The sequence below is a fragment of the Simochromis diagramma genome, unplaced genomic scaffold, assembly GCF_900408965.1.
Source record: "Simochromis diagramma unplaced genomic scaffold, fSimDia1.1 OVJJ01000816.1, whole genome shotgun sequence".
Taxonomy (NCBI): Eukaryota; Metazoa; Chordata; class Actinopteri; order Cichliformes; family Cichlidae; genus Simochromis; species Simochromis diagramma.
Genome location: NW_024386908.1, coordinates 7,311,035 through 7,326,116, shown reverse-complemented (window position 1 = coordinate 7,326,116; position 15,082 = coordinate 7,311,035). Strand labels below are relative to the sequence as shown.

The 15,082-nt window shown below is 40.4% G+C and overlaps 1 protein-coding gene across 4 annotated transcripts in view; it reads right to left on the bottom strand.

Moving 5' to 3' along the window:
- The window catches only part of grm8a (glutamate receptor, metabotropic 8a), a 289,622-nt gene that overhangs the window by 154,155 nt on the left and 120,385 nt on the right, over positions 1-15,082 (bottom strand). For 3 of the 4 annotated variants that reach the window (XM_040035199.1, XM_040035201.1, XM_040035200.1), the window contains exon 3: positions 6,013-6,229. In XM_040035199.1, coding sequence (XP_039891133.1) covers positions 6,013-6,229 — 217 coding nt within the window. Of the gene's footprint in view, positions 1-6,012; positions 6,230-14,429; positions 14,471-15,082 lie in introns of those variants that run through there. The other variant, XM_040035203.1, reaches the window with a different exon arrangement.

Genomic DNA, 15,082 nt, shown 5'->3' with positions numbered 1-15,082 from the left:
GGCACTATAAAGCACATTTACCCGCTTAATGAATTCAGGCCATGATCTAAGTCTCCCTAAGACCTCAAAGAGAAAATGAAATTCCACCCTGTCAAAGGCTTTAGCTGCTTCTAACAAACAGTATGCACGATGTAGTCAAGAAAGGAATCTCTAACACTTTTAGAAGCTTCCAAACATCTGTGTGAGAACTCCTACTCCAAATGAACCTTGTCAGGTCAGGTTTGATCAGGGAAGACTTATGAGTTAGATTCTTCTACAAGCAAGCTGTGCCACTCGGGGACTGTGTTGGTAATTTCGCCAGCAGGTATTTGGACATATGGGCACAAAGACTGCAGGCTTAATTTGCTGTTATTTGGACAGATATAATAAACCGCTATACAGATGAATGATGCTGTAAGGGGAGCCAACCTTATCTGGCTCCCCTTACAGCATCATTGCGATCTCCCTCCTCAAAGGGTTCTAATAGCTTAAGCCAAAGTTCATAATACTTTGTCGCATGGTTGGTTACTAATGGCAAGGGGTGATCTGACAAGATCCATGCTTTTGGAGACGAAAAAGAACTGTGATCAGTTTGACGTTGGCCACTGTGGCAATTTTTTAAGGTGTGGGCTCAAGAGTTAGTGCTTTAGTGAAATTTTGTGTTTAATGCCAGTGTTAAGAGCTAGCAAAGTAAGGCAAACATAGGAAGGTTGATTTCTTTACCACCTGCATCCTGTTCTTTGCATTCTTTCCCTTCTAACCTAAAAACAAAGTTGTTTCCAGTTGTTTTTTCCTCCTAAAGCAGTCCTTTTGAAACAAAGATTTTGCTGACTGCTCTGTGGACTTGGCTGAAAAATTAGATGTGCAGAATTTTCTACTTACTCCTCCTGGGAGAGGCATAGCGCTGCAGCTGTGCGGCAGCAAACATAAGTAGGACATATTCACTTTCAAACACCGTATTGGAGAAGTAAATACTTAACTTCCAGAGTCTTAAATAAAAAGTCTGAGTGGACAGTTTTAAACATTTTCTGTTGCTGCCACTATCACCTATTCACCCCCCACACACACCCACTAACCCCTGACATATGCTAATGTGATGAGAGCAGTTTTTGGCAATTAATATCCTTTCACAATGCACGCAGTACACGTGCACACTTTCTATAACTCTCTCAAACACACACACCCTTTAACACTCATCGGTGAATGATTACACACCAATTCATATGGATGTTTGGTATCAGTATGCAGAGTGCCTTGTAAACTTCACTCATTACACCGCAGTTACAAAATAACATCCTAGAAATTCCCAGCAGCTCACTTTCTCTTATTTTCTCTCTCTGAGTGTATCTGAAGAGGTCCACTTGTTATTGAAAATGCAATAAAATGAAAATATATGACTGTGTCTCAGGGAATATATGCATGCATATGTGTACAACGCATGCTTAATATCATTACCAAGATCCTTATTTTTATCCTAATGCTGCTCTTCCTTTCCTTATTCTTTTCCTATTCTACCTATTTCCCAGCGTCCAGTTTCATTCATTAATTCCAACACACTATGAACTCTCCCCGTCCTGTCACTTTTTCCTGTCCCCTCCTCTTGTTCACCAGCGTTTTGTCCGCTCTGCCATCCCTGTATCTTCCTTAGCTTGCTTGCCGTCTTCAGAGAGGCAGAGTAAAGAATTGAGTGACTGCTGTCACAGCATGCAGCCCTCCCATACACCCACCCACACATCCACCTACACACATATAAAGCAAGATAATGCATGCCCCCACCCCCCGCCCCAGAACACAAATACACACTTTGCTAAGTATTGCTTCAGACTGTACAGTGACGCACACACACACACACACACACACACACACACTGATCTGACACCACACAAAACATTTATGTGCTGACTGCCACTGCACAAAGCCCTGGGCGAGCTGGCTCCAAACACGCACCGGGACTAAGATGGACAGCTAGACAACAGCACAGACATACAAAAAAACTGTCATTTCTGCATCAGCACACAAACAATGGAGAAACAACAACAACAACAAAGGGAAGAAAATCAACAGGATGATAAAAAATAAAAACTGGAAAGATTTCGACTGATGAGAATCCCCTCAAATGGATTCTGTACTCGTCTTGGCTCTGTCAGTTGGTAAATATTTGTCAACATCCAACATGATGTGTTTTCAAAAAACATTTGAGACATAACAAGGGAAACCAGCAGCATTTTGATCTGTCAACATCACTTGAAGGATTTCATAAACTGATTTTGATTCTGCATTCACCCATCTTGATGCTCCCAGGACCACAGGGACCGTGCTTTTAGAGTTTACATCAAAACAGACAAGTGATCTATCTCTCTGTGTTTCTCTCATTTTCTGTATCTCTGTCACTCTCACTTACTCTGTAGTGATTTGTTCTCATTTTTCCTGTCACTCCACCATCCAGTGAAGTAGTTAAAATACATCATCCACTGTCCCTTCACAGCAAACCCAGCCCTGAAATCTTTCCGTGATAATATAGCAGGCAAAGAGTGATTTTAAAAAGAACAGAAATGCAGGCCGAGACTAAAAGAGACCTGCAAACACATCGATCACAAGCAGCCCGTAAAAATCAAGAGCCAACAACTGTCCAATTTACATCCCGCTGCTAAATACAAGCCCAGCTAACAACAGTACAGTATATCACCGTGAGAAGCCCATTACTCTCCAAGACTCTGGCTAAGAGAGAATGGCAAAAGCTTGCTGCAGGGAGACAAGAAACAAAATATAGCTGTGAGCAGGATATCTGCTTCAAGACCTGCAGACTTTTCGGCTCTAGAAGTGGAATTAAAAGTACTGAGGCCGTGGTGACAAATTCCCTCATCACGGGTGTCACTGCTCTGAAAACAGCTGGTCTGCTCTAAGTGATGCACGAGAACAGCAGCTCAACAAATAGAGGGAGGTTTCTCCAGGAAATCCGATTGTTGTCCGAACTGTGCAGACCAGCATGACCTGAACTCAAAGCACCCCAAATCTGCAGCCAGAGGCAGGTGATGTGTACGTTTTTTTTTATTTAATTTGCACAGTGATGGCAGAAATAAACAGTTAAAACAGGCTGATGAAGGCATTTATATGACAGAAATGTTCCAAGGTATTTTAATTCCTACTCTAAACTGTTTCATAAACTATAATGTGACGGTCTAGTGCATTTAAAGAATACGACATGCTACTTTTATTTAATAGTGTTGTAAAGGTGGCAGAGACTAACACAGGACCGATAAATCCTTTCTTTAAATCATGTGTTCTGTCAATTAAGTCAAGTAAGCACAAACTACTCCAATAAAATGTGACAATGGCACTTTGCAGTGTAACTTATTAGAAGTTATTTCATTTCTAAAATTTGGAGCATTGCTATTATTTATGTATGTGAACTGTATGATTTGACAGGAAACCAACCAATTTTAACTAATATAATTTGCATCATAATTTGCCGGCAAACACTCACACAGCCCCTCCAATCACTAACAGCTGTAGTAGTTAATGTTCTTAACACTGAACAGCGCTTTAGGAGGAATTTGAGAGCTCAGTTAAGCTCCTATTTCAACCCAGTGAAGTATTAAAAAGTTATCGTAAAAGCTAACCTGGCCAGCATATATGTTGACATTAGCTGTTTAACTGTTAGCAGTTACCCAGTAGCCACATTAGCCATCTGTTATCATTAAGGTAGCAGCTACTGAATTTTAGTTAGATAAAAGATAAATAATTGTTGCAGGCTGGACGTGACATGGATGGAATATGGAGCCGTGACAGAGCGGATTACGGAAACAGAGAACGGGGCAGTTTGCTGGCTGTGCAGAGCAGCGGGGGAACCGTAGCCCAACAGAGCAGAGTCTAATGTAGAGAAGTAAACCGAGCAAATGAAGAGTGAAATCCGGAGCAGCACAGCCAAATCAGACGGGTTTTGTGGCTCAAGAGCCAAAGAAAGGACGCAAAGAGCTGCAGACTGAGGTGGACCAGTGTGAATGGTGGACAATATATGATAAGCTTTAACTACTTACACAATAATTTATTGAAATGGGTTTCTTATTTTGTTGTATAGCTCTGAGGTCAGTTTTGAAAAGCAGGCAATGAGCATAAGTGATACCACACTTCACCACTCCGTCTTCCATTATGCTCTTCTTCCACAATAATTACATTATTGATATGTGTTGGGCATTTTTTTTAAAATATTTTGCTAATTCTAACTTATAACTGGAAAAATTTGTGGAACATTAACAAATGTTAATAACTATTTCATTACTTCTGTTGTTGCACGATGGGCTCAAAAGCTTTTATCTAGTATTGAGTATTTTCTTGGGTATTGGTATCGACTTTGAAATTCCAGTATCTTGACAGCTCTAGTAACCCCATGCATAGTCAGCAACAAAGTTTAGTACCTGAGGTTTACCAGCAGCAGAACATTTCCTACTCTGGGTTCAATAGCTTGTTACCAAATGCATCATGCTGCTATCTCTCTCCCTGCTAAATCATGCTCATGCACCTGGCAATAAGGGGGAATTCCTACTTAGCTCCATGCTTCAGTTTAGACACTCATGCTTCCACTGAAGGCTCTAGACAGGTAGGGGTGACCATGCCCCAACTGTTATACTACCTGTCTACCATTCTGAAGCATAAAGGTGTTCAGATATGTCTTACAGCAGCTCTTCTGTGGTATTGTACTACAGTACAGATCAGCCTTTTGATCGTCATGGACATCAGTTAGCCTCGGGCACCCATAACTCTGTCACTGTTCCACCATTTGTCCTTCCTTTGATGACACATGGCTGCGTGAGTCCTGCTGCCTTCAGATGGATCAAGAGATTTAATGAATTGAGATGCTTTCACTACAGCATAAAGCTGCAGAGGACAACAGGTCCTGCTCAAATTACTGATCCCAGTTTGCAGATGACAGTTTAAGCAGCAATGACAAAACTGATCATTTACAGTCTGTTACTGCTGAACATTTGCTCCAAGTTTTTACAGCAGTTTAGTGACTTAGCTTTGCTTTTGTTGATCAAAGCACCAAAGTGGCAGCACATTAATGCTGCGCCAGCAACAGATGTGCTCTGAAATGACTGCGTGCGGGCCAAAACCCAAGACACATTTCCCACCAATAATTTACTCTGCACCACCTTATTAAAATCAACCTCACTCTTGATTTCCACCTGCTTAATATGACCCCTGTCTTTGTGTCACCATAAAAATCCACTCTTTAACGCCGTATCACCCGCCTGCCTACTAGAGTAAATAGAGTTGCCGTATTAGATGTTTAGAGCTTGTTCTGCTAATTCTCAGGGACAATAACCATGACCGCACACCTTTTTCACACCGGCTGAATGCGTCTGCGAGAGCTGGCGTAACTGCCAAAAAAGAAATACATGCATAAAGAACTAAAAGACAGATACACAGATGGCTGCGCTTGTCCATCACATGTTTGCGACAATAACTTTCTCAGTTTGCTCGCCACAGTCTGCAATCTACAGCCTGCAATTTACGCAAAGAGTGAACTTCCCCCGGAGTTTCTCTAGAACTTTAAACAACAGGTTTCCAATCTGTTCTTTCTACAATTCATCCAAAATTGCAGGCCAAAGCCACTATTCATGTACTATACACCAAAGTGCACTATGAACATCATATCATAGTTATTACATCCTGATAGTGGAGCAGAAGTGGCGAGCTTGCCTTCTAACAGTTTTTTTTTTTTTAACTCTAGTATAGACCTCCGCTCTGCTCTCACTCAAATCCATTTAAATTATGATTTGCTCTGGAGTGACAGTCACGGCAAATACTGTATGAAGGTGTCACACAACACAGAAGAGAAGGAGATATAAATGCTGCTTCAAACATTTTCCCAGAAAAGCTGGAGGATAAAAACTCGTCACCATAAAATGTAAACAAAATCAGAACAATCTATGATATAGAAAAACAATATAAGTCTTCTAATCTCAATCAAGGCTGAGCTGAGGTTTCGTTTTAAGGGGGGGGGGATGCAGATGAACAGAGGAAAGGTCTTACCAGTTTCTCTGGAAATCTGGACAAAGGCCTCGACGCCGCTCTCGCCATAGTTGCCTTCTGAGGCCAGCGTGGAAACGTAGTTCCACTCCATCGCCGTGACAATGTCCATCATGGCCTGGGCCTGGTACGAGTCCGGTGGCACAACACGGGAGAAGAAGTCATAGCGAGTGTTGTCACTCAGCTCGGGAGCCGTGGAGGCGTAGCTGATCTGCGGGATCTGGATGGAAAAAGGGGAAGAAGGAAGGAAGATGTTGAGGAAATGTGAAAAAAAAAAGCACAGTTAATAGCGTGGTGTTTCTGAACGTGAGCCATATAGTGTAATTGTTTTACTGCCTACATATTAAAATGAGTAAAGTGGGAAGACTCTTATATGATTATTTTTTCAATTTAATGTTTATCACCACAATTAATGTGTTCCCGTACAATGGAAGAAAAAAAAACTCAAAAAAGTAAAACGGTTCAGTGATATTTGAACTAGGAATTACAAAACGCCCACTCCCTGCAGGATCAGTGTGGTAAACAACTGTCAGGAAATTGAGACGAAGTCATCAACATGAAAGTTACAGTGTAACTAAAATGAGAAATTGCTGGTTCATAGATATGAAAGGAAAAAGAAAACACATGCTGATGATGAACAGTTATTAAAGCATAATTGGTTCATAATTGGAAATATGAATACAGGCTGACAGTGTGGTAACAAAAAGGTAAGCAGGTGGTGTCATTTTTCAACACTTGTGTTATGGCTGACAGATTCAGGATAGAGAGAAGATTTAAAAGAGACAGAGAAGAGACATGTGGGAAAGAAAAGAAAAGCACAACAGTCAGATTGCAGAACAGAGAGACAAAGAGGCTGACGAAATAACAGAAGACACACATACACACACACACACACACATACGTCTATTGCTTGTGATAGGTGGCATAACAGGCCGAAGGTGTTCAATGGCTGACAGGCAGATTGATTTTTCCCCCTGACAGTGGGAGAAGCCCCTCCATTTATAACATTCGCAAACACACACACACACACACACACACACACACACACACACACACACACACACACACACACAGTTTTTGGGCAGACATCTCATTGGCATACATTCGAAGCAACTCTTAACTGCCAATCTCAGCCCAAGCATAAGGTGTGTCAGCTGTCTGTCTCCCATGCTAACACACACAAAAATACCAACGTCGACAACTGCTGAACACAGCAAATCCAGGCGGGAGATTTAGGACAGACAGTGTGCGCAAGTGTGTGTGTTTATGTGACTTGAATGTTTCTAAAGGCCATCACTCACTGTCTTTATTCCCTTTGAGCATCATCTGAAGTCTCTGTCGCTGTGCATCTATACTTGTCTTTGCCATTTTAAAAAGGTCAGCGATCCATTTCGAGAGATACTGTAAGTTATTTCTCTTCAGTGGTTCAAAAGCAAATCTGTAAACAAAGGTAAATAACGCTAAGTTTCAAGATTATTGCATGCGGCATAAAAATGCATTGTATTGTAAATGAAGTATGCTAATTGTAATTCCTAACCTGTACGGCACGTTAACTGTGTATAAGGAGAATATTGAGAAGAGAGAATATTCTGTTTTCACTTCTATGACAACGCTTATTGCTCAGTACTAAATGGAAAATTTCTTGTTTTATTGCTGGCTGGATATCTAATTTTGAAACAAAACAGCTTTGTTCCTCAGTTTTCAGTTGTTTAATAACTTTCCATTTTTCCAACCCAATGGGAGTTCACGCTTCCAGCATTTGAGTGCCATTTTTGGTCTCTGTCAGGGGAATAGAATTGGGAACTCTGGTGAACTTCAGCATATGTATAATTCATAGAGGTAATGAAAAACAAACAAAAAGGAAAACAATCAAAACCAATTCCAGCTCATCACTGTATATACAGTATGTGGCTACATGCATGTGCTGCTGCGTACACGTCTATGCTGTGTGTGACTCCACCGTTTTACTTGGTCTTTTACTCTATGTACTTTTAAATAACTGAATATCCATTTCAAAGAGCACTGAATTCATGGCTGCAGGAGTATGAGATGAGGTATCCGTCTGTTTACCATGGGAAAGAAACTTTGTGACCTCCGCAAACCTAATACTTTGATCTTTTGTTATTTCACTCTAAAGCTGGGAAACACAGACATACTCAGACAAACACACTCAGTAATGACTTGTCATCCTTCCCAAGTCATTACTGAGTAAGAGGACAAAAAGCAGAGAAAAGAGCAAATGCAGTGAGGGAGCGAGAGTTACATAAAGTACAGATTCAACATCCAATATTGTCTATTGCAGGCATAGAGCCAGTACTGTCTACCCCAAATATACCTGTGTTTTCACAAAATATTTCTGCAGACATTTATATAGTCACTAGGGATAGGCAGCGAAACCAGGTAATAAAACGTGCACCACCAGGGCTAAATTATTAAAGACTGTGGTATCGATAAACTCCAGCTTTATTAGTTCTACTCGGAGAAAACATGATGAATTTTCTCTTTTCTCCTTTCTTTCCTGTGTTTGAGGGGCAAAGGTGGCTGTTTGCTCGCTGGTGCTCCACGCCGTACTTGAGCACACACCCAGTGAAATATCCGAGTGACTTAATTGTTTAAAAGTGCGACTGTACTTCACAAGCAAAGCTACTGACAACATAGAAGCACAAGCCATCTTTCCATACATTTTCTTTGGTTTATCCAGTTCTTTGTCATGATAGGGCTGGTGCCTCAGAATTACTGTTGTACTGTTAAAAAAAAATACTGTAAAACTTGAAGCTTTACTAGATATATGCTATAATAAATGATTTAATTACATATTTTTACAGCATTATCCTGTTAAAATACAGTATCGTCTGGCATAAATAAAAATAACTGTAAATAAATGTCAGTATAGTGTAACCCAATTCCTAAAATCATCTTAAACAAAAAAAGAAGAAAAAGTAAAACATTTTATGTTCATTGTTTCTGTTCTTACTGTTCTTGTTTAATGAAAGTGAAACGAGATCAAAATATTTATTTAAACAAAAAAAGGGACACAGATTTATATATTTGTTCTGGTTAAACAAGGGTTTCTCCGAGGGTTGATGAGCTCTGATGAGAGCCTATTGTTTTACTCCACTCCTCTCGTGTCAGCCAATCAGTGAAGCTCTAGGCAGCTCTTGTCCCTCCTTAGTACCATCTCCCAAGTCTCTTGCTTCTATAGCCGAACAGAGCAGGGGGGGTAAAAATTGTTATCGAGGACAGAGCGAAACCGGAAGGTTTACTGAGCTGTGGCTTCACGTAAATGCTGAGCATCAACTCGACAGCGGTCAGGTTTTTATATGGGACGAATCCAAAGACCAGGTCAGCAATTCCAGAACCCAGAGTGTTACATTGTTTACTGGATGGCGAGCCAACCCAAGATCCTAGGAGACGATATACATATACACGCACACTCATTTGCACATTGATGGACTGCAATCCTCTACTGTACAAGTAGTGCGGTAGGACAGGCAATCACACACACACACACACACACACCCCTACCTTATTGGACGGATTCTATTGCAAAACACCTGTTTGTCATGGACCCCACCAGTACCATTTGGACTTAAAAAAGACTAATTCTTTACTTGTGCACAATTTTATTTTTATTCTATTTTTTTTTTTTTGCTACTTTGGGGGAAAATTTTATACTTGAAGTTCTGTTAAAACCTGTTGTAATTCAGTGTTGGTTACAAAATTCTTTTAAAAGGCTTAACATCACTAAAGTACTTTTAAGCCACACAACTGTGTCTGTCTGGTTTCTCTGCCATTCATGTAGCAGAGCTCTAAGGGTCATTCTTAATCTTCTGATACTAGCCCAAAATTACTCATTACCTTGGTAATTATCCATTGATACTGTATTTCAACCCACGTAAGTGCAACAATAGTCACTGGATATCCCAGTCTACATGTTAAAGCATCCATTGGACAAAATATTGAACCCAGAGTTGCCTCCATCAGGATGCACTGCAAATATCGAAAACGTAGGTATAGAAAAAAGTGCCTGTGTGTATGGCTGGATGAATGAGGCTTGCAGTAAAAAGCACTTTGAGTGATTAGTTGGAGTAGAAAAGCGCTATATAAGTACTGGTCCATTTACCAAGTTACTACCACTACTGACACATTCATAGATCCCTGAAAAACAGATATGTACCTTTCATAAAGGTGCAGAAACCTCCTTAATTTTCCAAATGTCAAGCGACGTTTGAGTGTTGTAAATCATTTACGTACTGTGAGTTCCCATTGACTCGCAATGACTTGAGCCCTTTTCAAAACAAGCTGAGTTGGAGGTGTAGTTAGAGGCGGCAAATTAACAGCTTGGTTCCCCCACATCGCTGGGGAAGAAGATTATGCCTGCAATCCCCTTAATTCCATTTGCTCTAATGAATGTGTGTGTGAGTGTATGAGGGAGAGAGAGGGAAATACAAGTGTGAGTAATAAATGGAAGAGTATGTATAGGCTTATCTGCCGTTTCAATTAACACTTTCTGACTCTCATGCACTTATCAGAGTAATGTCCTGTATTGTTTCAGAGTTTTGGAAGACAATTATTATCATCTATGCAATATCCACTGACTGCACAAAGATATCAACAATAATTACTGAATGTATAAACAACTGGATCGGAGTCTAGTAGTGGAAAGTGGACAGATAAAGCAACTGAAAACTTTTGTTGCAAATAGACTTATATTCAAGCTAAAAAAAAAAAAAAAAGCCTGTTTGTTACCAAGATGATGCTAAAATGTAATAATTTGATGGTATTTCTTTTTCTATGAGACAGAAAGTATCCAAACCACTGTAGATGCAGTATGTCCTGGAGATACTTGACCTTATAGACATGCTGAATGATGACCCAATCACAAACTAAGAAATAGCCGTGCATGCATGCTTGCTTGAAAGCTTGAATTTTAAACTTCTTTTTTTTTTCCCCCATTTTATCCAAAGAACTACCGTACTTCCACAAAGTAACAAATTGCTGGTATTTTTGGATCCCCGGAATACAGTCTATATATAATAGCAAATAAATAATTTTCACACACTGTTGTATAATGAAGGCATCTTAAATCGTTAATCCTCTGTTCCCAAGGATCTCTGGATTACCAGAATTCCACTATGCATTCTGCTGCTCGCCTCCTTACAGTCACTACTCTTAAATAAGCCAAAAGGTCTCTGAACCAGCACTTATTCCCTGTACCTCCCCACAAAACCTCATTAGAAGCCTAAACTCTTCCTAAGAACAAACACAAACTAATCTATATCAAGTAGTGGGGCTGCCACTGAATAGCGATTGGGCCCAGCCAGCAAAGATATTAAATCTTGGTTCCTTTGCTTAAGTATAGAATTAATCACAATGAAAACATGGAATAGACTAGTCTCAGCCATAAAAATAACAGATTAATTCTTAATTGCTGTATTCCCCTCTAAGCAAAGAGTATTGAAAGAGCAAAAGCTTATGTTTCCCCTTCATGAAAACAATCAATCAACACCAGCAAGCTGTTAATATCACTGTTTTCTTGAGCTCTGGAAACAAAATCCTTTGACTAAAACATTGCTTTAAGAAAACCTTTAAAAGCCCTTCTGCGTTTTTTTGTTTCCAAATAGTATCTCCTGAATAAACTCTGGGGGCAGTGAAAGCAATAGAAACCAATATAAGCCAATATCCTAGAAGTCCTGCCACTATAGACAGTTAGGTCTGCCCCGTCTGTTCCTTAATGGGTTTGGTGAAAGAGAGGAACAGTTTCATCCTTCACTATAGATCCAACTAAATCCCACTAGGGAGCTGAACAGATAACTAACAGCCGGATTTGGACCTAATGATTCAAGCCACTGGCTTTTTGTGAGTAAGTGTGTGTGTGTTGTTCCAGCTGGGAACCAAAGTTGAGAAAATTCATTTTACAGAATTGCACCCATCCTGGCAGAGGAACCAAAAAGACAAAAAATCAGCATGGCAAAATATGCTTACCTAAGGAGACTTCTGGTTTGTGAGGAATGTTAGAGTCAGCAACTTGTGCTGTGCTTTCAGGCTACAGTAACCTACGAAGGGCTGAAAATAAGCACAAAACAATCTAAATCTATGACAAATATTAGATTTTTTTTTTTTTTTTACTCTAAATGTTGTCTTAAAAAATTATTGTCACGTGGAGACCTTACAGAAGCATGACTGCAACCTAAACTGGCCTATAGTGTGTGCTTGTGTGTATCTGGTGGTAATGGAGTCGTCGGGTAGGGAAGCAGAGTCTGAGCACTAGGCTGATAGATGGCATTGGTTTGAAGCTAATTAACCCCAAAGCATTACACGCACATATCGCTTTTCTGTCTCCTACACACACACACACAAACACTGTCAGTAAGAGGATTGGATACGTTGTTAAACAGACACACTTGCAGGGGCATCGTGAGGAAGGTCGGTCACATCATCTGTGATAAAATTATCTGCTTAATCATGTTAACCAATTTATAGTCAGCTTTTGCGTGGAGAGAAATTGTAGTCATTTTGTGTACATAATTTCAAAGGCTACAGAGCTTAGACAAGGATTGACAAGGCTTAGACACTCAGAATGAGCTGGAGGAATTGAAGAGAGCATGGTGACCATGAGAATATAGGCACAAATACAGTAAATTGATTTGGTCGTCTGGATCCCTGCTTTTGAGTAAGTCTGGATAGTTATTTACTTGTTCAAAAACATTTTTGACTTAGCCCTCTAACAGCAAGCTATGGTCTCTGTTTAATGAGGAGCGTATCGCCACAGTGGGATCTCACCAAGCTAATTTACCAGCATGAAGACTGCTGGGGCTAAGGCCTGGGCGTCTCTCGCTCTGTCTAACCCCGTTCTCCCTGTCTGGGGCCATCTGTCTCATTTTTTCCTGTTTACTGTTTGTACCTTTGCATTTGTGCCTGTCTTTTAGGCTTTCATGTTACAAATGTATCCTCATTTAACTGTTTTAAAAGGGGATTATATTTTAACAATGCAACTACCACAGTAGACTATGATAGTTAAACTACTTTTTCCATGGCTGTAGGTGTAAGATGACTCATACCGAAACAAAAAGGTTCAGGAAATTGCATGTTCTTCCAAAGGTTTCTTTTTGGTTTCCTCAGTCCAAATACAAGCATGTTGTGCTAAGTGGGGATTTTAAATTCATGTGAGCATGAGTGGTTGCCTGGCTCTCTGTGATGGACTGGAATCCTGTTCATGGCTTCCAGCCTTTTGTCCAATGTTAGGATAGACTAATTCATCCAAATTGTAGAGGGTGATATGGTAACAGCTGGCCATTTCACATCCAAGTCAATAGTGTTGTCATGACACAGATTTTCAGGAATTCAGGAATTACATTAACCCATCGATATCATTGAATTCAGGTGTTGCAATCACTACCATGGCCACAGATGTATAAAATTAAGCACCTAGGCATGCAGACTGCTTCTACAAACATTTGTGGAAAAATGGGTCGGGAGCTCAGTGAATTCCAGTGTGGTATTGTGATATGATACCTGTTTAGCAAGTAAAGTTGAGAAATTTGTGTGCTACTAAATATTCCACAATCCAGTGGATGTGAGCGCAAATGACAGGAACACTGTCAGAAAGTGGTAGGCTATGGAAAAATCACAGAGTGGGGTCAGCAGATGCTGAGGTGCAGAGTGTGCACAGGTCGTCAACTTTCTTCAGAGTCAACAGCTACAGATGTCCAGACTTCTGGCTTTCAGATTACAGCATTTAGAGAGCTTCATAGAATAGGTTTCAGTGGCTGACCTGGATGCAAGGCTTACATCACCAAGCTCGATGCAAAGCATCAGATGTAGTGCTTTAAGGCACACTGCCAGTGGATTCTACAACACTGTAGTTGTATTCTCTGGTGACAAATTATACTTCTCAGTCTGAAAATCTGATGGACAAGTCTGGGTTTGGCATTTGCCAGGTGCCAGGGGTACTTCAAAAAAAAATAAAACTTGACTGGCCTGCACAGAGTCCTGAACTCAATCCAAAAGAACACCTTTGGGAATGTATTAGAGCGGAGACTGTAAGCCAGGCCTTCTCATCCAACATCAGTGTCTGACCTCTGAAATGCATTTCTGGAAGAAGAATGGTCAAAAATTCCCATAAACACACTCCTAAACCTTGTGGAAAGCCTCCCCCAGAAGAGTTGACGGTATTATGGCTACAACAGGTGTAAAATCATATTAAACCCAATGGATTTAGAATGGGATGTCACTAAAATTCACATGGATGTGAAAGCAAGCAAATAGTGCAGGTCGGTATCTCGATTGATGTAGAAGACAGCTCACATAAAGTACAACAAGTGCATGTTTCACCACAGTTTTGGCAAATGCTAGCTCACACATGAAGTGCAAGCACAAGAACACACACACACCTTAGGGCAGCCAAATTGCTAAATTACCTCCTCAACATGTCTTAAAGCAAGGGTCTCAAATTCCAGTCCTCGAGGGCCGGTGTCCTGCAACTTTTCCATGTGTCCCTGTTGCAACAAACCTGAATAAAATTAGTAGGTCATTGGCAAGACTATAAAACTTGACTACATGCTCAAGTGGCAATTCAGCCATTTGATTCATGTTACAGCAGCTCATGAGTGAATGAACATACCGCAATAAAAGTACTTTTAGAAATACATTTTTCCAAGCACTTACATTCACTTAAATTTACTTGAGTAGGGTGAGGGGTTGCCTTTTCAGCATGCAGTCAAGTTCTATATTCTTGCTACTAATTTTATTCAGGTGTGTTGCAACAGGGACACACTGTCTCTTGAGGACTAGAGTTTGAGATCCCTGTCTTAAAGTTCTCCAGAGGCTTGGTAATGAACTGATCATTTGATTTAGGTGTGTTGACTCAGGGTGAGATCTAAAACTGGCCCTCGAGGCCTGGAGTTGGAGAGCCCTGCCTTAGGGCAACACAATGCACCTAATGACTGCTAGTTTTATTATTGACAATAAATCTAAAGTTATGCTGAGCTCATTTAAATGCTGCGAAACAACAATGACATATTCCCTTTAAAGTCCTGGGTTTACCCTGTGTATGCTCTGCACATCACAGCAA